Here is a 27,490-nt window from a genome sequence, read left to right on the forward strand (position 1 = left end):
ACGAGCTCCGAGATTCTCCGAAGGGATCAGGAAAAAAAAAGAAAAATGGACGACCGGAAGTAGGCAGTGGTACACAACTGTCCTTAAGCTGATGACAATTAGACGCCTTCTACATGAAAATGTCGTCTGTGCATAGACTGACATTGTTAACTTGAATTCGGAATGGATGCAGAACGCCAGGAATCTCAGGTGAGTAGCGATTTTTTTTCAAAATCGCTGAAATGTGACCTGTTGTTGGTGAGTTTGAAGCAGACGAGACGCGCTTGTTGTTGATTTATCATTGCTGTCGTCGATTCAAAACAGTTACCCCATCTCCTTTCTTCATCCATAGATCGCATGCGCTTGTGTCAAGACTGTTCTTTTATTTTAGAATCCTTCTGTCGCTTTGGATTATAGCTTGGTCAGGAGCAATAGCAGTACTACCTACGTGTTTTCATCACACTATGACTAGTGTATTTGACTTCGCACACCCATTATGTTGCGAAAATCTGTCGACAGGAACATCAGCTGGTGCTGTCCAACTCAATTACTCATGTAAACATATAGTAACTTTTACAGAAAGCACCATCAAACAGTTACTTCCATTGTAACGCATTCGTGCACAGCTTTCAACGCACCTGACAGGTGATCGATTGGCCCAGGCTTTCAGTTTAATAGAATTAGGAAAATCTCTCAACAGATATTAAGATAATTTAAAACAATTTTATTATTTATAAATCTTACCAATGGTTAGCTGGTTCCAAGTGGAGAGAAACCTCATAATGACCCTGGCAGTCAGTCTAATGATGTGTAGCCCTAGATGCTTAAAAAGATTTTAAAGGAATGAACATTTCCTTAGCATAGATAGTGCACCTTCTAGAAATGAAGGTAGTTTTTTTTCAGATTAGAATTTCAGAGTATTTTGGAAAACTCTTACAACCATCCCTGCTGTGATGATGTGAGATTTTGAGAAAGAAGTGTATATTTGAAGCACTCTGCACACACTATGCCATATGCTTTCCATAAGAGTTGTTATTGTCTTCTGTTAATCCATTAGTTTCATGCTGTCCATAGATTATATTTAGAAATAGTTAACTGATAAAACACAAACACTATTTCAGTGTTAGCCTTTTTTAGATTGTATTCACATTATTTGCTGCTTGTTCATATTATCAAAGAAGGGTTTATGTTTTAGAACATTGAGTGGTGGGGATAGGGTGGGGGAGAATGAAAGCACACAGTGAATGCACAGTAACTGCATTGACAAATAATGTTTATTAATTACCAGCTACATTATTTTTTCAGACCATAACATCAGGGCCAATTTGCTGTAAAGGTCAAACGAGTAGAACATTTTTAAAAAACTGAAAAATGAGAAGTTGATCACATTCTTAACAAAAAGAATTAAATGTGAATACATCTTTGGGTGTTTATTTGTACAGCATTTATAAAAATGCGTAAATCAACTCCGGTGATTAATTGAAGTATAAGAGCTAGTAAACGTATGTGTATTTGTCATATGGGTATCTGTTGCAAAATTTTTATTGATTTATTAACTTACAGTTGCATAACAAAGTATTGCATTTCTAAGATGACAGACTAAATAAAAAAATATGTGTATATGCATACATACAGACAGGTGTGCTTTGCGTGTGTGTGAGAGATGCAGGTATTCATGTATGTATTCATGTATGTCAGCATTCATGTATGTAATAAATCACACCTGTTAGTTCCATTTCAGTGACAGTTCAGAAGCTGAAAGGTAAATGTGTCATCATTATATTGCACTAATTGCTTAAGGAGAGTCGTAACATGTTGTCTCATATCAGTTTCTTTGCCAGGAGGAAGTGATAAGAATCCCCCCCCCCTCCCCAATGATCTGATCTTTGAGGAAGTAAGATGCTGCTGGTCACAGCTAATGATTGCAGCTGATGGTTTACTGATTTTTTTTTTCAACAAAAATAAAGAAAGAAACTTGTGACTGGGATGGCTTATGAAAAATATTTAGTATTTTGCATGCATTTTAATTTATGATTGTGTGCATGTGTAACAAAGATTGGGGTGTGTTGAAAGTTGCTGTCTATCCTTGGTCAAATTTAATTGGTGTAGTGCCCTTTCCACATCATCTTCAGCTTGTGCTTAAGTGAAACAGCTTCTTACTGATTATGTGGTCAGGTGTTGCTGGCCTGGTGCAATAACCCCCCCCCCTCTCCACCTCCTCTGTCTTGTGGTCCATTTTAAAACCACTTCCTCATCCAGGATGCCATGGCATTGGGTTGAGGTTTTCAGCTTCTCCACTTGGCTTCCTTCTCAAGTGCTATCATCTTAAGAGACAAGGCAGAGTGGTTTGGGGCTTAGTGGGGGGATGGATGATTTAGATTCTCATTCAGGGGCTTGTTGATGATATCTCAGTGGCCTGCCACTTATTTCCATTACAGAATGACATACAATGTTATGTATAAGAAAGTATGTGTGTCACACACAAATATACAAATTCATGCTTGCATTTTTTTGTATGCGGAAGGAATTATGCTTGGTATATTTTGGCATGTAAGACATTGACCAGTTCTTGTTTGTTTGTTTGGTTTTTTTTAACATTTGAATCGAACTTCTAATCACGATTAAACAAAACAAACCAAGTGATGTCTAATGATTAAGAAAGTGACTATTATAAATAACTCATTTTCCTGGAATTTTACACTTTCAAGGTGTTTTCTCTGCATATTCTCTGGGATTGCGTTAGTTTCATGGTTGGGTAAAACCCCTTTATCCCTTTTTTTGTGGACACGCACATTTTACCCGTGCATGTATGTGTACTCACGCGCACACACAATACAATTGCATCCGGTGCATCAAGTGGCAGGGACTTCATCTTAAAGGAAGTCCTCAGGAAATTGTTCTTATATAAAATGGAATTTGTCCTCTTGAAATTGTAAGTGGGATGGGCTCCTCTTATGGTGTTGAGCATCTGACCCTTGCTCTCATGTAGTTTCTCCTAAAAGATGAACAAAAATTCCAGGATAAAGTCATTTCTGTTACTTAATTATATAATCTAGAGAAGCTCAATGGCTGTGATTCAGTTTTTCACTATGGGCAGACAGCTTAATTTACAGTTGGCTTCTGGTCGTATGTCTAAGCAGGATGACCAAGATGGAACTCGATTCTGGCGAGAGGAACGAGAGGAAGGAGCTGTTTACAACACATATCTGAAGCGTGTCACTTATTTGTCTCCAGCAAGGGTATGTATCTGAAGAGCTTTTAAGGCATTCATTGGAAAGTACATGGTTATTGTTTCAGGTCTGCTGGATAGTAAATATGGAAGCATTTTTCTGGGAAAATGCATAGTGTTATAGTCTGTATTAGAGTAAAAAGCTATGCTGTTCCTTATGGGAGTTTTAAATGATTTGTGCGATCATTCATTCAATGAGGAGTATGGCAATGATGATTATTATGTTGATGATAGTAATAATAGTTATGTTATTAGTATTAATTGTTATATAGTTAGTATTAATTGTCTTGAGACTTCTGAAAACATAAACATAAAACTCTCAGAAGCTGTTCTGATTTACTCAGACAATGATGCCAGCGTGATGTCATTCTGCTGCCATTTAAGATGCAAATTCATGTCCACTAGATTCTTCATTGGTTCAGACATAAATGCTTCTTGCCAATATAGCACTGTTTACAAAAATGTAACTGGTAACAGTGAGCAGCATATTCAGAAATCCTAAATTCTAATCAAGGTCACTACCACCATTCACACTGTTCTTGCCTGTCAGGGATAACATCTCTGCTGTCGTGTGGGCAGTCCGGTGGCGTAACGGTTAACGCCTGTCACCAATGCACTGAAGGTTGGCTGTCCTGGGTTCAGCTCTCGTCTGGGGCATGCTGTTCTTTCTCTGCAAGTGACATCTGTTTACAGGGCTGGCTGCCTTGCCATGATATAGCCTTAGTTGCTGGCTCGGTGTAAAACACCAATTCCCCACGCTGTCGTGTCTGTAAGCTGGTTATTAATCGGGCTGTCCCTGGCTATTAATTGGGATGTTCCTGGCTGTTAATTGGGCTGACTTTGGCTGTTAATTGGGCTGTCCTTGGCGATTAATTGGGCTGTCCTTGGCTATTTATTGAACTATCCCTGGCTATTGGGCTGTCCCTGGCTATTAATCAGGCTGGCAGTAATATATGCTGCAGCTGGAAGATGAGATGGTGCGGGAATTTTCTCATCTAATGTGGGAGACACAGAAGCTGCGAGTTATCAAGGCAGGGACGCTGCCACGCTTGGTTGAGGCCCTTGCAACTGTGAGAGGAGAGCTTGACTCCTCATACATGAACATCTTCCTTGCCACCTACCGCACATTTGCAACACCTCTCCAGCTGCTTCAAGCCATAGTTGACAGGTGAATTTTTAACCATTGGAAGAAGCTGAGAGATCTACAAGAGAGCGCTTTTAATTCCCTGAATGCTACTTTCTTCTGTAACATATATTTCATAACATTTGCACATTTTAATGTGGTGTTTTGTTTGCATGAATGGCTTGATTTTCTTTTATTGAATTTTCTGTGATGTTTAACATTCATTTTTATATTTATTTCTTTTTGTTCTTTATTTAGACCAGATTTTGTTACTTGCATATTAAGTATTAGTCCAAATGTGCAATACTATCCCACTTGTTGTTTGTGTTGATCTTAGTATTCTAGTGCATTATTCACATGGCTTTCATCTCTGTGTTTTCAATCTTTAGGTGTGGGAAAAGAGGAACTTTTTTATGAATGTGCATGAGATAGAGAACGCTTCAGGGACTTGTTTCAGAACTGAGGGTATCTGCATTAGAAAAGATAAACAGTGGTAGGGTAAATGTGCAACACTGTTGTAATCCGTATTTCAGGTGTTAATTATTTTTTCAGGTATCATCTGTTAAGGTCACAAAATAAGAGAGGAAAAAGCGAACTTTTTGAACAACAACAGAAGTAAGTGTGTTGTACATTTGTTTATAGAGGAAGGGAACAAAAATCTTGCTATGAATGATGAGGCTGGCATGCAGAAATGCCCCTGAACTACATGTATTACTTGGAATGCTTTACATCTGCAATTTTGTGTGCAATATCTAAGTGCAGCAAAAACATATTGTGTGAATTGACAAGATTGCTGTGATGCTTATTACAATTAAATGCCCCCCCCCTTTTTTTTTTTGATGGGTTGGGATCGTTAACGTTTACTATAATACTAAGAAGTACTAAAGACAACAAGTAGATCTGGTCTTTGATTATCACCATGCCTTTTTGGAAAAGTGTTAATCGTATTGAAGTATATTATGATACGAATTAAATGTGGTAGCTGTCTATGCGATGTGTCGCGCGGCGCTGTCAGCGCTTTGATGCGGTAACTGAACCCGCTGACCTGCCAGTGACAGACGCGCGGACTGACTAGAGTCTAGCAAGTGCGTAAGCGAGTGTGACTAACCCAAGGGTTGGTACCTGGAATGTTCTGTGCGAGGAAGTGCTTATGTGATGCGTAAGAGTAGATGCGGGATGTTTCTAAAAAAACTTTTGCACACTGTATATAAGCCCTGAGTGAGAGTGAAGTTACGGGAGGAGTAGTCGCGGAATAATGTGGAGTAGACAATTGAGAATTACGAAAGCTATTATGGTGTGTGTGTGTCGCCGCATGGGTTGTTGTGTCAGGCGTGTGTCGCCTTCTGTCAGCGAGTGTCGCTGTTGTAGTAGCAGGAGCCCCGAGGTTAGTTTTAGCTTTGGGACTTAGTCCAATTTAAATATGGGACAACAGCTATCCTTACTTTTCGTTTAACACATTGTTCCTTGTCATGGCTTTGTGTAAGTAATGTAAGTCTGCTGCAGAATATCATATCCCCTTTTCACTTTTATTTTCACAGAACTCTAAAGTGTGTGTTGTCAGTATGGCTTGACACATATCATGAAGACTTTCGGGAAAGTCCAAACTATCCATGCCTTACTTTGTTGGAAAATTTTGCGAGGGAAGTTATTCCTGATAGTGATCTTGCTTCGAGAGCACACAATCGCATTGAAAGATTGAAAAAGGAGGCTTCTAGTAATGGAGGTAAGAAAAAAAGCAACGAAATTCAACCAGTCTATAGTTATCTGTTGCATTGACTGTCGAATGTAGCTTATTAGGTACAGCAGGCTGACCTAGGGTATTTACTAATTACTTGATTGTTGTATACTGTTAACTTTACAAGGAAGATCAAAAATATAAACAGCAATAGTAAACATGGTGGGTATAAATAGGATCTGCATTAGACATAAAAATACTGATATTGTCATATTTGAAGCTACATTCTTTTAGGTCAAACTTCCATGATCACATATTTTATTAAATTTTGATTAATTTTTCATCCCTCCCCCCCCCCCTCTTAATTTATAAATAGAATAATTAGTGTATACATTAATAATGGCAGAAAAGGTTATGGAAATATATCAATCTCTACACTTTGAAACATAATCTTGCTATTCCATTAACTAATATCAGTGTCATATCTCAGTATAGTTTAAATTGCACTTCATATTAAATATTTAATATTTGATGCTAAGACTTAGTTTGCAATGTGCAAGTGAGTACATGAATATACAGATCTACACATTCATAACTTTACAGCAGAAAACATCCAGTTTCGCTTCTCCATCTGTGATGAAGTGGATCGCATGATTGATGAAGAAGCCCCCAAACCTTTGACATTTCCTGACATTTCACCAAGACTGTGTGCAGAACAGTTGACCCTTCGGGATGCTGTGAGTTTAACTATTATCCATTTCTGGTGAATGTAATCAGCTGTCATTAACTTGTGAGCCATAAGAAATATTTGTTGTTTTTTCACTCTTGTGTATCTTCTTAAGCATCTTCACACATGCGTTTACTCATTATGGAACTTGCTATTTGAGCTTTAAAATGAAAGGACTGAAAGACAATAAAATAGAACACAAATGTAAACTAAACTGTTGACAGGAACTGTTTAAGAAGGTTGTACCACACCACTGCTTGGGGGCTGTTTGGGGAAGAAGAGACAAGGGAGGTAAGGATGCACCCAGTGTGCAGGCAACAGTTGAACAGTTCAACCGTGTCTCTTTACGCGTCATTGCCACTGTCCTCAAACATCCAGACCACCTCAAAAGTACTTCCCGTGCAAGACTTTTGCAGAAGTGGATAAATATAGCACAGGTGAGCAAGGGGCACATTTTTAGGACTAGCCAGGAAAAAATGTATTTATGTCAAAATTATTAAATTAATTAAAGCATTGTATTCATTTCAAGGCTTTTGATAGTGGAGTCTTTGGTTTGTCACTTTAATTTGTCAACTCAAATCCAGTGCCTATTTAGAAAGATTCTCTGTTTATGGATTAAAATTTTGTATGTTATATTTATTTTCATTTTAGGAACTGACTAGTTGGTCTGCCATCTCATCTTCTGAGGCTGTTTTTATTTCTCTGTCTGGTGTAAAATTGTATCAAATTTCATAAGAACTGGCTTGTTTTTCCATTTTCTCTGTTCATTTCTTTTGAACTTGTGCTTTTAGACTTCTACTTTTAGTACTAATGTTCACAAAAAAATAAATGTTTTATAAATAAGTGAGGGAACTGTTTTTCAGGAACTGAGAGAGCTTAAGAATTTTTCATCATTACGAGCTATTTTGTCAGGGCTACAGTCTCATCCTGTGTATCGGCTCCGGAGGTGTTGGTCTGCAGTTCCCAAGTATGTGCTTTCCAAATCCATACTGTCAAATTTAGAACTTAATGAGAAATAGGTGGTGCATTTTATAATTATGATTCTTATTCCTTCACATGTCAAACTTTCATGAAAGTCAAATCATATTTAGAAGATTAAGACAGTAACTGTTTGTTGTCAAAGTATTATGAAAATGCAACATCCATTTTTATTTTGATTTGAAGAGTTAAGTAAATGCTCATGTTTTACAACAGTACTTTATTCTTGACTTCAGAGATAATTGTTTCTTAACTTCAAGAAGTTTTACACTGCTTTTATCACCAGGGAAACCATTGTGCTGTTTGATGAGCTGTCAGATATTTTCTCTGGTGAAAACAATCAACTAAATTCACGAGAGTTGCTAATGAAGGTATGTCTGTTATGGTATCTTTTATTTTAATTAATTGTTTGAGCACTGGTGTCCTAGGCCTTATGCACCCACAATAGCCAGTTTAATTAATTGATACGCAAGTGGCACAGCATACTTGCATCAGTCAACCCATCTGTTGAATCAGTACCTGATGTCTTATGGGGAAGGAAAAATAGCACTGGAAAAAAGATAGTGACTAAACTCACAAAAAAAGATGGATCCCACATAAATATAGTCTCTAACACCTTACTTCCAAGGGACATAAAAGTTGAGTATTTCCTTGACCTTTTAAGGTGTATTTGTGTGTATGTGGACACATGTATGTGCACGTCTTTGAGTGTGAGAGTGTTTGAGTGAGTGAGTGTGTGTAGGTATGTTTGGGAGAGTGAGTGATAATGTGTAAGACCATGTTATTGTTCACTGCTTACTGTTGCATTATTTCAAAATGTTTAAGAAATACAACAAAAGAGATTGGTCTGTTTACAAGAAGACCTAACTTTTAAAAACACTAATAATGTTTAAGGGACCCTATCCTCCTCAGGGGGGGAAAAGGAATAATAATAATAAGAAGAAGAATAGTGTTTAAAATTGTTATCTTTCTTTTTTATCCATTTTTTGTTGCATGAATATACAAACTTTCGCCTACCTTTTAGGAGGCCACTGCAAAATTTCCAGACCTAGACTCCCAAAACAAAAGCTTAAAGAGGAAAAATATGCAGAAAAGGCGGTCATGGATTGATAATGTATGTCATAATTTTTCTTATTATTAATTAAGGGGGAATAATTTTTAAGGTACAGTCCTTTATGTGGTTATCTTCATTATATTTCAAGACGAGTTTTTATTTTTTTTAAGGGTACAGTGAAAGACACAGTCCATTGGGTAGACACTGCTTTCAGTGTTATTTATAAAATGAAACCTTTGAAGAGAAATGTTCAGATCTTCAAGTGCATAGAACAAAGCACACTCAGTACTTTCATCAACTTTATCATACATTTGTCAGGGGACAGTACAAGGTACAGTTCCATACCTGGGCACTTTCCTGACTGACCTCACCATGCTGGATACAGCTATGCCAGACATTACTGATGATGGGCTAATCAATTTTGAAAAGCACCGCAAAGAGTTTGAGGTGTTGGCGCAGCTTAGGCTTCTGCAGTCAGCTGCTCAGATTTACAACATCCAGTATGACAACCGCTTCTGGGAGTGGTTTGACTCTATTCGTATCTACAGTGACACTGAAAGGTTGGTTCAGAGAATGAGGGATAAATCTACCAGTCTGCAATGTTTTTATCTTGGTTTTACAGCAGGGATTAAAAAAGTTTCCACTCAGATTTATCGAAATAAAAAATATAGTTGCACTTTACATGATTATTTTTCTTACACATTTTTTTTAACATGAAAATTATCAAAACTCATGCATCCAGAGAAAAAAGTTTGTGCCCTTGTGCCAAGACTGACGAGTTAACCAGATTCCACACTAGAATAGGTGGATGAGAGGGGAATGTTCAGCTTTAAAAAAAAAGAATAAAAAAGAGTGATTGGAGAAATAAAACGAAGTAACAAGAGTTGTTTTCTTCATAGAGAAATATGAACCTTTTCCTGTGTCCTTGCCATATCATTGTCAGACTAAGCTCAATGCATGTGCACTTGATTAAAGACAAATCAGAATATTGTTCCCTGTGACTAAAGTTAGTGATGACTAGATGCCACCTGCATTGAAAATATATCTGAAAGATGTTATAAGACAGCTGAATGAGAAATTATAGATCAAATTTATGTCTTCACATTTTTTAAACATATTGACAGATCAGATGAGATGCCTGTGTGTGAGATCAATTAGTATACATGCCTTTGTGTATTTGTGTGGAAGTAGGGGGGACAGGTTTTGAAAAAAAGTTTTTTTTTTTACTCTGATGTCCAGCCTCATGTAGAAATGCCCCATTCAGAGAAAAACTACATGTACCCAAAATGAGATCTGAACTTTTGCCTCGGTGGCAGTTGACTACTGCAGCATCAGACTGCCCCATTTGTGCATGATGATGATGATGATGATGTAGTTTTATAGCGCGCCAGTATCCGCATCACAAAGATGCGCTCAATGCGCGGTGATCCCAGCAGCCACCAAACTGCAGGTCAAATGAAAACTTCAAAAAAGTTTAAACAAGTGAGTCTTCAGATTTTTCTTGAAAGATCCAATACTATCAGACTCCTTGGTCGAGAGGGGAAGCGAGTTCCACAAAAGCGGGGCTACATTGGAGAAGGATCTGAAACCCGCAGTCTTCTTATTAGCATTCCTGACTGAACACTCGGTCGTTCAAGTCTGAAGTGTGCTGCTGAACGAAGGTTCCGCTGGGGTTGGTAACAGCGAATGAGTTCTTGCAGATAGGCAGGCGCAAGGTCGTGAAGACAGCCATAGGTTAAGGTTAACAATTTATGCTCAATTCGCTTCTCCACAGGAAGCCAATGTAGGTCACGAAGTACAGGAGTAATATGGTCAGTTGTTTTCTTTCCTGCCACTATCCTCGCAGCCGTATATTTGCACTCGCTGTAGCCTCGACAACTCGCTCTTTGAAATCCCCCAGAGGCAGCTGTTGGCATAGTCTAATGTAGAACCGATGAGGGACACAGCAACTGCATTTGCAGTCTTCTTATTAGACTGGGTCGGAGTCGTCCAAGAGTGCGGATATGGAAATAACATGCCTTGACTACAGAACTGACATGATCAGACATAGTTAGAAGATTGTCAACATAGAGTCCAAGGTTCCGTACGGAGCTGGAGAGAGGAATTCTAGCTTGACCCACTTGGATGGAGTCTAGAGAGACTTTACTAAGGCTAAGCTTGGAACCACATAGCATCGCCTCTGTCTTCTCATCATTAAGCTTGAGTTTATTCCTCAGCATCCATGACTTGACCTCTAAGCAACAATCTTCTACAGCACAAACTGCCTCACGCACCGACTCACTGTCAGTACTAAATGAAAAATAGAGTTCAGTGTCATCTGCAAACATCTTACGGTTCACATTATGCTTCTCAATGAGAGGACCAAGCTGAGATGTGTAAATAGAAAATAGAACCGGGCCCAAAACAGAGCCCTGCGGGACACCGCACAGCAGTGGAACTGTCACTGAAGAAGCTTGATTGACCATCACCCTTTGTGTGCGATCACTGAGGTAGGAATGGAACCACTGCAAGGCGGAACCACCAATGCCCACCTCCATCTGGAGACGAGTCAGAAGAGTGGTGTGATCAATGACATGCAAATGAGCATGTGCACATGTGTATGTGTGTGTGCACATGTGAGAGAGAGAGAGATTGAGAATTATGAAAAATTCAAAAGTTGATATCTCTCTTATTAGTGCCAACCAATTTTTGCATTTCAGTCATGAAATGTCCTGTGCCATTGAACCCCCTTCAGAGAGTATAGCCAAGATAAAGAAAAAGTCTGCAAGGTAAGAGAGTTAAACTCTTTATCCATCATTTCATCATCCCTTTGCAGCTTGGTGTTTTATTCCAAAATATAAAGCTTTAGGGTATTTGGTGAGGTATTTTAAGATATGGGTTTTTTTTTTTCAGCATGATCATAGTATCTGTGTTATTATTACATGTGAAAGTGTATAGCATTGACTTCAAAGAAGATTTCTTTGGAAATTATTAGTTATCAAAGTGCAGAGCATTATTCTTCAACAGTTTACTTTGTATATGCTGTCCTTAACTTTTAAATTAAAGCATAGAGTTTTAGTAGTTGTGAGATAATGGTTCAAAAAGTGGAAGGTAGCAGAGCATTAATTACATAGCAAATTAGAATTGTACAGTTTATCTGAAATTTTTATCAGGTGAGACTGAAAAATATATCAACAATAATAAACAGCTACATGACTAATATTAAAGCAATTAAAAAAGTCTTTCTGTGTCAGACTTTATATTGACCTTCACTTGCATGCAGTTTGGTTAGAGTGCCTTAGCGTAAGGTCTGGATGAATGCTAAATGCTGCTGTAACCTGCTATGGCATGTCGTTGTTAGTACATGTAATGTTCTTAGCTGTACGTACTATTATTACAATTATATTACTATGCATGCATTTTGAATGACATATTTCTTTACTTTATCCACACTGGCATTTATTTATGCTGCATCAAAGTCCTTTCTGTTGTAAGACATTTCTATCACAGAAATAAGCCAGAAAATTATTCCTTTTTTAAGTGCTTTTTGTAGGAGTAGGGATTGAGGAAAACTGACAAGGAGAATAGTGGTTATTTTAGGCATTCTAAGGAACGTTGATGATAAACATTGAGAACTCACATTATTTTTCAGTCTTCTCAGACATACAACTACATTTATTTTTGTTCATGCCATTAGAATTTAGGACTGAGAAGAGGGCATAAATTTCATTGAGACCTGTAGTATACAGACATATTTTACATATAAATAACACACATTTATTAATGAAAAGCCATTATACTTTAAGATCCTCTCTTTCAGTTTTGCAGTGAGAGGGAGATCTGATTTCAAGTTTGGAACATTCCTCTTTAGATATTATTCATGGTAATTTTTATCCACTCTTCTATTCAGATGCTTTTGATCTCTGTCTAGCCAGAGTGCCCAAACATTTAGTATATGCTGTAATATGTAGTAAATCTGGTGCTAAAAAAGAAATACCTAAAAGCTATTCTTGCTGCATTAATACTGTCCTTTAATTATTGCGTTTGACTAAGTAATTTTAATATCCATGGTTCCTGGTTGATGAAATAAATCAGCTTACATCTGGCTTCATTAGAATTTTTAGTAGAATGTGTGGTCCTTATAAACATTCAATTTTCCCTAGGATGTGAAAGTGTAGCACATTGCCTGGAAAGAGTTAAATGTTCACAAAAATGGAAAAATAATTCTGTAGAGATACGCAAACATCTGCATAGGGATGTGTGTAGGGGGAGGGGGAGTGAGGGAGAGAGAAAATGTGGATGCAAAATTATTGGCAAAAGTTTTACTTAATATATAGGTTTTAATAGTCTGGTGAAGCAAATGAGTATGTCCTACATGGAGGTGAAACCACAAGAAGAAGAGGTAGACTGCTGAGGCCAGATGCATAGAGGATTTCCAAGCAGTAGCTAACAGTTTATCTGGCTGCCTCACGTTAGTCATACAGCTAGCAACTGTGAATTTGTTGCACTCCTGGCCCCAGATATCTAGGAAGGAAGACAACAGAAGACTACCCTTTATACCATTGATATGTTTTGTAAACATTTACGTGCAGCGTGATTCTCAGAGTACGGTAGCTATAGCAGATGGCAAGGCTGATGTGGTGATCTCTTGACCTCTATAATAATTAACATAAGCAACTCCCCCACCCACCCAACCCCCAAAAATGCTTTGCAGTTATTACTTTATATGACCTGAACATCTTTTATTTCTGTCATGCTTCCATGCCAGCATTTCTGGAACAAAAGTGAGAAACTCAGGACCTAGCATTTACTCTTGCTTTGCACGTAGACCTAGATTTGCTTCGGATTCCTCTCTCTCTAAGCGTCAGTCACCACGGTAAGTGTACGCTGCTCAGGGCTTCCTGTGATGAGGCGTGCGCACTGTGCTTATAAATTATAAAAAGTGTATTTTTCACTTCACTTTACTTTCTGTCCTGCAGTTTCTTGTACAAATAATGCTACCTTAATTTTGTTTCAAAGCTTCTAATTTTTTTTTTTTTTCAAATAGGCCAGGGGCTGGTTGCACATGTTTCTGAAACTGAGAACTGTTCCAAAAAACAAAAAAAACAAAAAGAAATTTAGAAACATTTTTCAAAAATCGCTCTTGTTCAATTTAAATGTGTTGCACAAGCACGTAAAAAAAAATCATGCTGCTGGAAATGAAAGTCTGATTTAAATAGTTTTATCTTAGAACAATTTTATTTTTAAAAAGTTCTAAAATTGGGCCCTGTGTTTCTATAAAAGTGATTTTCTAAGTAGATTTAAGGCCTAAGAGTGTTTAAAATTGGAAATGTGCAACTGGCACCAGCTTTTAAGCAGAATAATACTGGGTAATACCTATTCATTTGCATGGTTGTCCGAAAGTATTGGCTTATGCTGTCTCCTTAAAAAATTCAAACATTGTTGTGATGGATCTCCTAAACTCATTTGTTACCATTAGAAATTGTTTAAAAACTGTGCTTGTTGTACATTCTTATGCTTGCTAGATATCTGGATTGATACCTTTGATTCTCAGTCTCTTGGCCATTGTGACAGTTATTTCCTTGACTTCCATGGCATCTAAAGGATGTTGTCAGTGTAATATCAGCAATGGATCAGAGTTAAAGATGTTGACTGATTCAGAAGAGTAACACAAAACAGAAAATACAATTTCAAAGAATCACAAAGAAAGAGGAAGCTTTGTGGGTGGGTCTTGCAATTTGAAGATACTATTTTATTGTTTTCAAGTTGACATTTTTCATGCCATTGATTAACCAATGCACATTAAATTTGCTTTTAATGCTAACAGATGAAGCTTTTGTAGTCATAGCTGTGTGAGGAAAGACTTACAGAAAAGCTTATCACAAGGCTAAATATTTACCTTGTTTTTGCTTTTTAAGTTGTGATTTCTGTCTTGATCTGCTTTGAATTTTTTATGCACTTTTGTGGGCTATTGCTAAGCTAAAGGTGTTTGAGCTGCTCATGTCATTCATTATCATTCAACAACTGATAGTAACATATTTTCAGGCACTGGTGTCCAAAAAGAGCTAAAAATGATAGCATTTGTTTGCACATAGACATTCTCAGAATAGCAAGGGAAACATCTGTAATGACACAACACAATCAAGTCATGCATCTTGTAAGAGTTATCAGGAAACTCTTTGCTGAGGAAGTTAGCACCAATCTTTCATAGAAAGAAGGTATTGTTTTCCCAGACACGAATACAGATGTGAAAAAAGTAAACATGAAACGCTGAGTCTGATCTTTTAAAGCCAGAAGGTTAAGATCCTATGACTTCAAAAACTCAAACTTGTGCAGACAGAATGTCTTCACTTGTCAGTTAAATATGTCAGATCTTAGGAAGATGAAATGGAGTTCACCATTATGATTTATCTTGCTTTAAAGGATTTGTGTATGGGTATTGGATTGGTGGGGAGGGGTTTGGGAAGAACTCCAAAAGAATATTCTGACAATGAACTAATGTCCATTTTTTATGCATTAAGGAATAATTAAGGTGAACAGTGGTAGAGAAGAGAGGTCTGTTCTAACTTTTGTGAGACCTGCAGAAGAGCTGCTAAGTTGCTGCAGGATGATTTATGTCCATATTTGGAGTATGTTTAACAAGTTTAGGCAGGTTGACAATTTTACCATCACACCTTTCAAAGCAAGATAAGAAAACAGTTTTTGAGGTGTTTAAATTTGAGCGTGTATTGTGAGGTATTGTGAAAAAAAATGGAGTTGAATCTTCAGAAACTGACCTTTGGGTTAAAAAACATCAGCTTAATAAGCATAAATCCACTATGGTTCATATAAAGAGGAACCTGTTTGACTGTGATTTAGTTATTGTCTAATTTCTTGTCCAGCCGGGAAGATTCACTACACACATTGTGTGACAGGTATGAAAACTATGCAAGGACCTCTTCTTTACACAGAAAATTGCATCGTCCAACATTTCTCAGGCAGAATCATAATCACCTATATGATTGTTTCTTATTTGTGGGATACATAGCATGTACCAGCCAAAACTCTACTTTTTTTTTGTGGCCGTTTTCTGTTATTTTCTCTCCAGAACTGGATTGTTTAAATAACTGTCTCCTTTCTCCATTTGTCATCCATTCATTAAAGTGCCTATAAAGCACACTATACTTATGGAAACTAGAGACACATTTATGTGTAGAAATAGATGTGAACACGCATGAAATATAGCCTCAAAGTTCAAGCTAAACATGTAGCCAAATACTTATAAAATATCATGGACTGCTTCACGTTTTTGAAGAAAAAGCCCTGCAGACTAGTGAGAAAATGCATGCAAAATCCACATATTGCATTGTGTGCATGGGCTTGTTAATGCAACGAATTTTAATATTTGCACCACGCACAGAGGTTGAAGCATGGATATTTTTTTTTTAAATCAACACACTAAATACCATTTCTTTGGTTTGGCATTCCCTTTTGTTGAAAAGTGTACTGGGGATGTGGGTAGAATTATTTATCTTGAAATTTCTCTGATATAGTGTATCATCAAGTTTCACTTTGAACTGTAACTCCTTCTATCAATATCAGATGTTGATTTCAATTATGTTACACACTTGTGAAAGCACATGTAACTGAGAATGGTTTGTTTTTTAATCTCTGAAGCCTGAAAAATGTTACTTTATGTAGCATGTGCTTGCTTATTTAAATATAAATAAGAAATATTTATGGGGTTGTGGGCTGTTAGGCCTATTCAAAAGGGTTAGTATACATCATATTATAGAAATTAGATTATGTAAATTCAAAAGGGTTAGTATACATCATATTATAGAAATTAGATTATGTAAATGTAAAACATTAAGAATTAGGATGAAGCATGTAATTACATAGATGACATATTTTGTTTAATTTGTGTAGACATCAGCTTAATAACTTAAAAAGGTAGTATTTCTCCTTTAATACTTTCTTGATATCATAAGAGTTTGTAGCTCTCCAGAAAATAGGCAGCATAGGAAAAAATGTAGTTCATCGTCTTCAGTGATACAGCACATAGGGCTTATTTAAAGGTGGCTGAGTTATCTGTAATACTCATCACCTTTATACAATACTTAAAGAGCTGTTCAGTCAGGTCACTACTCTGGTTTGTAATATATTTTTAGTCATTACATGTGTAGTTTTATGTTCATTTGGGCAGATGATTAAATGGACATTGGATACTCTGATTAATATCTGTCCTGGTGAATAGTTCCTATGAAAATGTTATAAAGCATATTTAGAAGAAGGGGTTTTCTTTTAGAATATTGTGAATAAGTATGTGCAGACATTATAACCAATAAGAGAACATTAAACAACATAAAATATTTTTATATTCCAAGTTACAAAACTTTTTTTTTCTTTTATACTAATATATCATTACGAGAACAATTTATTTTTGTTTGAGTCTGGTATTAGCCAACCACTGATGGTGTTTTCCTGTTTCTTTTGATGGTGGGCTAGTTTTAAGCATTTGTTTTGCTGTTAAAATAAAAAGAAATTAGTGGCCTATTTATTCCAACCGAATTTTCAGGAATGGTATTACTTAAGAGCATTTAAATGAAGTGTTTCCTTGACATCTCACTATAACACAGGTTTTCCTACTAGCTCGACAATAAGACCATGCTTGAATTTCTCTTATCTGCTGCTCATGCATGGATAACAGTGCCCTCTGGGCATTATGCCTATAAATATTTCAGTTTGGGGCACAAGCCGTCAAAATTTGACAGTTCGAGTACACCCCGCCTGGGCTTCTTTTGTGGAGGAGAGGAGCACAACAGCATATGTAGCATCCCAGACACAATTGCAGCTTCCATTGGGCCTCTTGTTACTGTAAGTTTTGTGGTTTGTTTTATGTGAAAGACTAGATTTGCAGGTCTGCAGTGGCAGAGAGGATAATTAGCTGGATGGGTGATGCTGATACATGTCTAAGGCTTTATGTGTTTTAGTTGGATGTCTGTTCTAATGAGAGGCTGCTCATGATAGGTCTTGCCTAATGCTTGAAAATAAATTCTCATAATGAATTTTCTGTCAGATATCCCATTCTTCCTCCACATCATCGGTGCTTTCATCAGATAGTGATAGTCAGACTCCCTTCAGATCATCTGATACCTGCGTCATCCGTGTCAGCATGACCAGTGGGGACCTCAGCCCAGATACCAAGACACATGTGACACATGTGTACAAAAGCATCATGGTGAGGATCTGTTTTGATATCTGAACAGTTTAATGCAGTCTTGTCCTACATTGAGTACATTTCAACACACAAATACCATGCTATGTGTGTGTGTGCATGCAGACATGGAGGTACTTGCATGTGCGCATTCATTTTTGTATATGTGGCTACTTGTGAACACATACATGTGTTCTTGCCTTTTTGTGCAATGGTGGTGTTATCAGTAATATGCAATTATGATAATGTGAACATCTCAGATGAAATCATTCTGCCTTTTTCAGCTTAACAACACCGATCATACAAATACTGTGATTGAGAAAGTCCTGGAGAAATACTCAATTGATGATAAGCCCGATAATTTCTGTCTCCTTCAGATTCTTCCAGATGGGGGTGAGTACACTTTATCTTGAGCATCACTGTTTTACCAGGGATTAAGAAGGGCTGTAGTATATATATATAAGGGAAGGATACTTCTCACTGTCTTAATATTGTCTTTAAATTGTGGAGACATTTTACCATTTTATGACTCTTGTATTGCATTGGCATCTTTATTTTAGGCTGGAATCTCATTCCAGCTGCATATAAGCATGCAAAATTGTTGTGCAGTAAGGTTTTTGGAAAATACTTCAGATAGTGGGGCTTACTTTACACATGTTTTACTTTTATGATGTGGCAATATGTTATTTTGGGTTTTTGTGTGTGGCAGAACTTCTGATTCCAGAGCGTGCCAATGTGTTTTATGCCCTCAACAATTCTGTTGATCTCAACTTCATTGTGCGGAGACGTTCGGAACAAGAGAGCTTGAAAGACCGTAAGAAAGGTCGCAGACGACTGAAAAAATTATCATTGTAGCAGCACTTTTTTTTTAAAATAAGGGTGGGTGGTAAGCATGTTGTTGAATACCCAAATGGAGAATAGGAACAATGTAATGGCACAAGACTTTTTTTCTGAGAAAGTAACAGATGTCAAATGTAGTGTGTGCATGTGTGTGTGTTTTCAGAGTACTGCCAGAATGAGGAGGCAAACAGATATTTTCCATGCTGTTCATCTTTTTTTCTTGTATAATATGGATTGTGCAATGTTCTTGCTGCTATGGCTGAAATTTGTGGTGATATTTATGAGATAGTGCATGCATATTTCAGATAATGAATTCCGCGAGGAGACTTGCTCAACATGCTCAAACTCCTTCTCTGTCACTCAGAAAATTCTCACTCAAGACACACAGTGTTACAGGCATAGACTGAGGAAATATATGAGAAGAAGATGACACAAAATTTGCAGTTTTCATAAAATATTATTGCCAATGATACAAAATTTGCAGTTTTCATAAAATGTTATTGCCATTTGGCTGGCGAGGTAAAAATAAAAATGCAGTTTTTTTCATTAGCTTTTCTTTTTGGGGACTGGTCTTTATTGAAATTAAGTCTATCAGTGTTGTAAATTTAACAAATTTCTTAGCTTCAGTAATTTGCAGGTGCATTGTCATTTTGTGGTATAGTGGCGGGATGTGTGTGCATATGTAGTCTCAAATCGTTGTTTCCAACTTTTTCATATATACTTTTTCATCAAGATAATTTAAATTACTATTAATGAATTAATTTTTTTAGTAAAAGAATGCCATCATAGTAGATCATGATAAATTTCAGGAAGCAAACTTTTATTTTAGCATGTTAGTGATCAACTTAATGTATTCTATTAATATTCATAATTGATAACTGATGGTAATTTTCATGAGACATTGATGCAAAACTTTTTTTAACTTCTTTGCCTATACTGCCACATTTTATGCTTCTGAGATTATTTAACACAGGCTCAGGGTAAGGTAAATATTTCACTAGGCGCACAGAAAGATTAAGTCTTTTAAAATATAAAATGTAAGATGTGTTGAATGGGTCTCGAGTCAAAATGTCTGACAAACATTAGTGGCACAAAATGGATGCAGTAGTGATGGGTGCTTTGTACTGTAACAATGATAAGAAATGCTTTTACTTACAGCTTTTGAAAAGTTTGTTTTATCAGTAAGTGCATGTGAAGGGAGAGAATGTAGTCTGTCAACTAGAAATCAACAAAGTTGGTTATAGATCAGAACCATAAAAAGAATTTCAGCATGCTAAAGTTTTTGTGCATTAGAGTAGTAATCGGCGCTCTTATTAATCACATTTTCTCCATCCCTGATGAACATATTTTTGGACAAAACAAAGATGGAGAGGAGAAACATTTTCATGGCAGCCTAAAGGTGCTTTGCTGTGATCTTTTTTTAAAACAATATGAATGGCTACTGCACTCATTCTGATGCTGATAACAGAGGGTTGTGCATGGTATTTGTGAATTTTAGGATTACCACTGTCCTGATGGAAATATCACGTGTGAGTGAACGATGGCATTACCAGTGGGTCAGAAGGTTAGTCAATCTCCCTGACCATTCACAAGCTTCAGAGGACTCAAAATAATGCTATCCATTTTATTTTCTGAAGGCGAAAAGCAGAACATGCTACACTGCTCCTCCATGAGGTACACTAGCTGCCAATTTGAGCTTGTTATAATTACAAGATCACCACACTGTCATCACAGCTTGCCCTACATACCTGTTAGAGCTATTGACACCTTCATATCCGAGTCAATCTCCGTTGCCAGCTTGTGACATCTTCCTCTCTGTCCCACACATGAAATGAGGGGCCCACCATTTAAAATTCCCCGCCTCTTTTCTTCAAACTGTGTCTACATTCAGAGCCCTCGTCCAGCCTCAAAACCCACCTCTTTTAGAAATATCTTTCATGTGTCAGCGAACACTTGCATTTACTTCTTAGTTATTCATCTTAATAATAAATATCATTTTTAGAGTCCATACACTTCATTCATGTTTGTCACAGTGTCATCCACAAGTGTTTCTTTGTTGTTTGGTTAACTGTTGATTTGCTTGTAGTCTTTCGTGCACAGCACATTGAGCTTACCTTCACACAGGGAAATGTACTCAATAAATTTTTTTATCATTATTATTGCTTATGTTACTACTTTCATCATTTAATTTATGCTATCCTTAAGCCGTATTCACATTACCAGGCTTAATTATTTCAGTAGCTGTTGTTTAATGAAAGTTTTAAGTGGGACATTTTTTTTTTTCCTTTTGCTTTTAGTATTTGCTTTTGCTTTAGTTCAAGATCCTAGGTGCTTCAGAATGCAGCAGCATTATCGTTTCATTTCAGTTTTTTAACTGAATTAGTATTATACTTTTTAGGGGAGGGTTTTTGCTTTACATCAGGTGTTTTAATAGTTTGTTTCTAGTTTGTGACTTCTCTTTGTAGTAATTGTAAATATGAAGGCAACGCATGGTGTGTTAAACATCTTTTAAGTAAATTTTTTTTATTAAAATTACTCATAAATATACTTGCAAGAAGTTTAATAGTTAATAGTGTACCTCAGTTAAATTTTGAAATAAAATAAAATGAGCTATATGTCAAAATATGATAATTTTATATGCAAAAGAACAAATATCAAACAGCATTGCAGTCTGTTGTACTTCCACAGTGTTGCTCTATGTGTCTGGGAAAAAATTATCTTGAAATGCTGCAGACACAGTTTATTTTTAACATCTCACTCCATTGAAATCTTTGTATGTTGTGTTAAAAGAAATCCCAGAAGATAATATACTGTTGAAGGTGTGTGTGTGTCCATTTTTATAAAACTGGCTAAAGTATGTAAAAAAACGTGTACTTGTATTCATGCCACATCATGCATTTCTTCATTAAAATTACCTTGAACATGTTAAGTGCTGTATGCTAAGGAAGTATAACAACAATGCACTAACATTTGAAATCAGTTATTTGCACAACGTGAGGTATAGTCTTTTCCTTATCATGCTTCTTTTACACTCAGGTAGCTAAGACATTCTTCATCTCAGGTGAATTGATATCATGACTGGTTTTGAGACTTTGTGGTAGGAACTACAGCAACAGGTTGCTAGGGATGAGTGTACAAAGTAAAAAATTTTTAGTTATTTTTGTTCTTGGATCCTTATAGCATCTACTAAAAATAAGAAGTAACTTTATTTTCTCAGACTTTAAGTTATTGCTATTATTTTGAAGACCCATGAATCATCTATATTCAAACTATTTTCTTTCCCTTTTCTGCTGTTTTCTCTCTTAGATTGACCAAAAATGTTATCAGTCTCTACTTTGTCGTTATAAAATGCAGTCAAACCTCACTAACTGAACTCCCACTGGCTGATGTATATATTCTGCTGTTTGAACTCATTACAAATCAAGCTTTTGGTCTAACAAAACTGATTCAGAGTTAAGTCATATTCTGCATCTGTAAAGCATGTGTACATGTTTTGAATGGTGTTTCAAACATTCGGCATGGCCAACCCATGTCCATTGGCCTAAACGGCTTTTGTGGAGGAAAAAATTTGGCAGAGAAGATTTTTCTCATTACCAACAAATTTGCTTGGTTCAGTTATGACTAGTCTGTTGCCTCTGAATAAAGAAAATCTCTAAATAAAGGAAATAGGGTTTCTACTGTCAAAACCATTTTTTCAGAAAGAGGTTTGACTGTATACACTGTCCTCCATTTATCAACATGCCAGTTTGCATAATCAGTACCAAAGTTGGTTTTTTGGGTTTTTTAACAAACCCACCAACAACTGGATATTTCTCATGCCTTATGACACTAGATTCAATGAACTTGGAATGACAGTAGCTTGTTTCAGAAATTGTTGAAGTCTTCCTGAAGGCTGTTCTTAACCAGGCAAGTATGGATAAACATTTCACCAAATTTTGCGAAGTTTACTGGACAGTTATATATAAACTTGGTCAAACATTTGTCCATATTGGTTTGGTTAAAAACGACCTTAACATTTGGTATTCAGCTTTCACCCTTACTTCATTCAATTTGCTTGTTGAAAGGTTCATTTCTAATAATGCCTTGAAGAAATATGTTTGAAATAAACATGTATGATCTTCCCTCCTTTAAGCAGAAACAAAATCACAGATTGGGCAGTTTATAATTTTAACTGCTTATGTAATTAGTGGTAAAAAAGCAGAAATCTTAATTACACTTCCTTGACAGAGAAAAGTATGAAAACTATTTATCTGAATGGAAAGGAGAGATAAGGGTAAGAAGTAAAATTGCTTTAGATATGTATACACCTGTCATGACTGTGATTATAATATACTGAAAAATAAGAGGGTATTCCAGATTTTTAATCTGACTTTGTTGTTGGTAAATGTTTAACATTTTATAGTGACTTTTCCCCTTCCCATTAGTAAAAGGTTTTATGGGCATTCATTTTTTGCATTTTCTTTCCTTAGCTTGAGTTAAATGCTTCACGTTTTATACAACTTTTATGTTTTTTTATTTACATGTAAAATGTTTGAACAGTTCTGCTTTTTTCAAGTGCAAAAACTGTTGCTCAAAACTATTTTTAGTTGTGCAGTTGTAGACTATTCACGCTTTTGCTCCATCTTTATTGCTTTTAATATAGCAATGTTTTAAGTGTAGTGGGTGTGTATAATCATATTTTAAAAATAAATTTTCTCATTGAGAATTGAATCAGTTGTTTAAATGATTTGTATAATCATAAGAAAATGCTGATAACCTTCACATGTATATTATCCCAGTCTTCCAACAAATATCAAATGGTGTTGGTCAGTAGCTTCAGATATGTGTATACATGTTTAGTGTTAGTATATGTTGTAAAAAAAAATTATATCGATGAGGAAGAACCCATGAAGTATGCACTTCCTGTACAAAGGTGCTGAAGTTGGAAAACAATAGACAGTCCTGTATAACAAAAACAGTTTCTACATAGCTTCAGAATAAGACTGTATCTACAGACTAATATAATCATGCCAGGTTCCATGTGTTGGTGTATCCATAAAGTTGTTAGCACACCACCTAGTTATTATTATTGAAAGTTATTTGGTGGTGACGTGCTTCAGTTTAGGTATTTTATTAACATAGTTTTGTTTATTTCTCTGTACAATATATTTAAATGTTGGGAGTACAAGTTTTATAGAACAAAATGACCATGCTTCATTTTTCAAATGTCTGGCTGTCTGAATGTGCAATGATGTGTGCTATATTTTGTAGTGCAAATGCTATAATTGAGGCACAATTTGTATAAAACTTCAAAATGACATTCTGATGGTCATTTTGATTTTCATGTTATGCATGATTTTTTTTTTATTGCCATAGACTGAGACAAATAGTGATGCCTTATTTAAACGAGAGTTTGGCTGGCTGTAAAGTTGAAGATGGAAAGAAAGGTGGTTTTCCAGATGAGTTTTTTGTTTAACACTTCATGACTCAGACAGTGCCATGGAACCACTCTTTACAAGTGGTAATTTCTGTTTCCCTATTCATCTGCCATTGTGTCTCAATGTAGGCAAAAATTCAGAAAAGACCTGTACATAAAACATGCCACACCCACTGGCAGCTGAATTGTAATCTTCTTTTATCCCTTAAAAAAAGGCTTAATGAAAATTGTTTTTCTGATTTGTTTTTGTGATTTATGTGTGACTTTTAAATTTTATGTCTAGTCTTTGGTAACTATTGCCTCTTACAATAATAGGAAACCTGACCCTGACTGTACCATACTGTCTCACAGTTACTGATGTGGAGCAGCCTCATTAGAGATGGGAACAATTGTCATTTTGCTGTGATAACAAATGGTCCTACTGTCACCTCGGCTAGTTGCGTTTTCTATTAAAAAGTAGACTGTAGAAAGATTTAATCATGAGATTTTGTTTTTCAGTTAGATTATTAGATTATGAAAGATTTTTGAGCAGGACTATTGTTGAAAATGTGTGATACAAGGATACTATGTTTAGGTGTTTATATTCCATGATGTTTTGTTTAAAGCTGGATATCAACTCGACACCATACAGTTCAACAAAATTATAGGCTATGATTTTATCTTTTATTCAACTGGTACTTCATAAGGTCACAAGTGTTAAACTAATTTAAGTGGATGTTTTTAATCGCATGGTGAAGTTGAGAATATTTTAATAAAATCCTTTGAAATGTTCCAAACCATTGATGGCTCTTGTATTATTCTATTATTTTTATTATTGATCTTGTGAACATTTTTCCGTTGTGCTGCTTGAAAGTGTCTACACTTTAATAATATATGAAAAATATTTCTTTAAACTCTACAAATCTGTAACAACTTTGCTGTGGTTTTCATGTGTAACAGATGACATGTGCGTGTTATCCAGCAAGGAAATGGTAGATGTTTGTTTTACAAGGTTTTTAATCTATAATTTTTGCACTTTTTTCTGGCCTGAAAGGTTGTAAGGGGTAGTGGGGAGGATTTGGCTTCTGGTGGCCTTGTTTTGTTTCTTTGCTGTTTTCTACAGTCTTATTTCCAACTCCATTTATGTGTCACTTTTAGAAGTTTGCTCAATGCTAAGGGTGTGCTATAAAATGGCCCATTTTACTAGTCAACCATTATGAATGTAAATTATGAGGACTTGCTAAACATGGAACAGAAGCCTTCAAGTTTAGGCTATAAAATAGATGTGCACAGATATAGATAACATTTTGTGACAACATAGTTTCAAAATGATTATCGTGATGCTGTAATGCATTTTCAGAGAATATTTTACTGCTGTACTAATACTGTATTCAAACCTGGTGGTGGTGATTATTTAACGCATGAGAGATATAAGATGCTTAGTGTCCTGACTGCTCCAGGCACCCAAAGTTCCAGCTTAACAGAGTGTACAAATTATGAACTTCAGCTCTAGAAAGTGTTTTAGGCAAAAGAAAAGCAAAAAAAAAAAAATCGATGCCGTTTTTCTTTTAGAGGAAAAGGATCAAAAAGAATGACAAGAATCAAAGCAACGTAGATTCCCCAATAGGTGCATGTAGTACCACTGCCGAGTTTGTTTTAAAACCAGTGACAGATGATCAGTTCCTACTATGATGCCTTTTGAATGAAAATCCACTTGAGTGAGGTGTGATTAGTTGAAGCAAAATCACCCTTGTGAACAGAAAATGAAAGTACTATATAATGTCAGGAGGATTATGTTGCTTTGTAATCATTTAATGATGCTTTTGCCAAATGAATGTATAATGACTGGAAAATAATATTACAGATGTGTCAGAAATACCTTGAGATCAACAAGGCATCAACATTAATCAAGTACATGAAGCATATCTACATAATATGTATATGTATGAGTGTTTGTATATATACATAATGTAGTCTTTTTTTTTTTGTCTTTTATGTGACAAATTTGAAGTTGTCTTTTATTCAGAATGTAGAATTGTCTATATATTTATGAACAATGTCACTATAGTCTTTTGAATATGGTGAGTAAAGTCGATTTGAACAAGTTGCATTTTTGCTTTTTGTTGTTGCTGTTGTTTTTGTTTAATGGGCGGTGTGTATTTGAGCTTATGTATTCTTTCTAGGAAATGCAGATTTCAGAAACGTTTTACACAGTCACTAAAATTTGAACACAGAACATAGACATTAACCTGAGAAATAGCGACATTTTTTTTTTTTCTGAGCAGAGAAATGAATTTTCTTCGATTGAGTTTTCTGTTTCCAAACCTGAAGCACTAGATTTAATTATGTTTTCGGGTATGTTTTGTTTTGTTGGTTGTTTTTTTCGAGCTGCACCAGAATTGCCCTCTGAGACAAATAAAGATTTATCTTATCTTAAAAGCCCGTTCAAGCTTATTCTTTCTGAAATTTTGTCATTCACATTATCGAATAAATTTCCTCAAAAGGCTATGAATGCGATACTGATAGGTATTAACCTACTTTTGTAATGTCTTTCGCTTATCATCTATTCCTGACGAACACCGTGATTCAGCCTTAGTTGTTGGCACGGCATGAAACACAAACAAACAGACGAACGCGTTCCTATAAACATCGCATCCACAAGGGAGATAACTCTAGTAGATGTTTACATATGGAAGACGCTGTGTTGACATGCCGGAGATGACAAAGCGTTTTTCAAGCGGACTTGCATCATGCAAACGCTTGCTAGGGCTTCATTTCACAGACTGGGAGAGCACCTGAACCTTTCATACTGGTATTTTAAACAAGGAACAGTTGGCACGACACAATATTTGAGAACCTCGGTGACGACAGCAGTTCGAAACGCCATTTTTTTATCATTAATTTCAAGTAGAACGATGTCTGCTGACAGTTGCGACAGAGACAGAAGTTTGTCTTCAAAATGCCTCGCTGACACGCTTACTATCCACGCAGCACACATTGACGAAGTGCATGACGTGCCCATGAGGGTTCTCATTCGACCCATTCCGTCGGTTTTGGACGAGCAGAAAGTGCTCTCCCTGATGGACGCAATTCGAGTAAATACCTTTACTTGGTTCATTGTAGTTGTTGTTTGCATTAAGCTTGTTGTATTTCCATCTTTAAAGATATAGGATTGATAACTGCGGCTCACATCAAGCGTTTTCTGTGTTGCTGATTATATGTAACAAAAACATTTTCTTCTGATCTGTTGAGGATGAATACGGTCGAGGAAGCGTGCCGCCCATTGATGTGTTGTGGATCAAGGGCCGACAACGG

The 27,490-nt window shown here is 36.2% G+C and overlaps 1 protein-coding gene across 7 annotated transcripts; it reads left to right on the forward strand.

Moving 5' to 3' along the window:
* The first annotated feature begins 13 nt into the window (after positions 1 to 13).
* LOC112576077 (ral guanine nucleotide dissociation stimulator-like 1) lies at positions 14 to 26,285 on the forward strand. Of its 7 annotated transcripts, XM_025258316.1 has the most exons (19): positions 14 to 189; positions 3,120 to 3,218; positions 4,171 to 4,376; positions 4,884 to 4,946; positions 5,870 to 6,054; positions 6,610 to 6,743; positions 6,958 to 7,170; positions 7,597 to 7,700; positions 7,998 to 8,082; positions 8,736 to 8,825; positions 9,084 to 9,325; positions 11,465 to 11,533; positions 12,565 to 12,627; positions 13,513 to 13,620; positions 15,626 to 15,658; positions 17,468 to 17,600; positions 17,803 to 17,964; positions 18,225 to 18,333; positions 18,650 to 26,285. In XM_025258316.1, exons 1-19 carry the CDS (start codon positions 163 to 165, stop codon positions 18,793 to 18,795), a joined length of 2,271 nt encoding a protein of 756 aa, XP_025114101.1. In that variant the 5' UTR covers positions 14 to 162; the 3' UTR covers positions 18,796 to 26,285. The 7 variants fall into 7 exon arrangements, with proteins under 7 accessions (XP_025114101.1, XP_025114102.1, XP_025114103.1 ...); XM_025258317.1 differs by lacking the exon at positions 15,626 to 15,658; XM_025258318.1 differs by lacking the exon at positions 12,565 to 12,627.
* Positions 26,286 to 27,490: the final 1,205 nt, after the last annotated feature.

This window comes from Pomacea canaliculata, linkage group LG11 (assembly GCF_003073045.1).
Source record: "Pomacea canaliculata isolate SZHN2017 linkage group LG11, ASM307304v1, whole genome shotgun sequence".
Taxonomy (NCBI): Eukaryota; Metazoa; Mollusca; class Gastropoda; order Architaenioglossa; family Ampullariidae; genus Pomacea; species Pomacea canaliculata.

Excerpts from the sequence above, each read along its gene's own strand:
- LOC112576077 (XM_025258316.1), top strand. The coding sequence starts at position 163 with ATGGATGCAGAACGCCAGGAATCTCAG. Across the intron at positions 11,534-12,564 it reads ATAAAGAAAAAGTCTGCAAG|TTTTGCAGTGAGAGGGAGAT; the intron begins GTAAGAGAGTTA and ends CCTCTCTTTCAG. Across the intron at positions 18,334-18,649 it reads TCAGATTCTTCCAGATGGGG|AACTTCTGATTCCAGAGCGT; the intron begins GTGAGTACACTT and ends TGTGTGTGGCAG.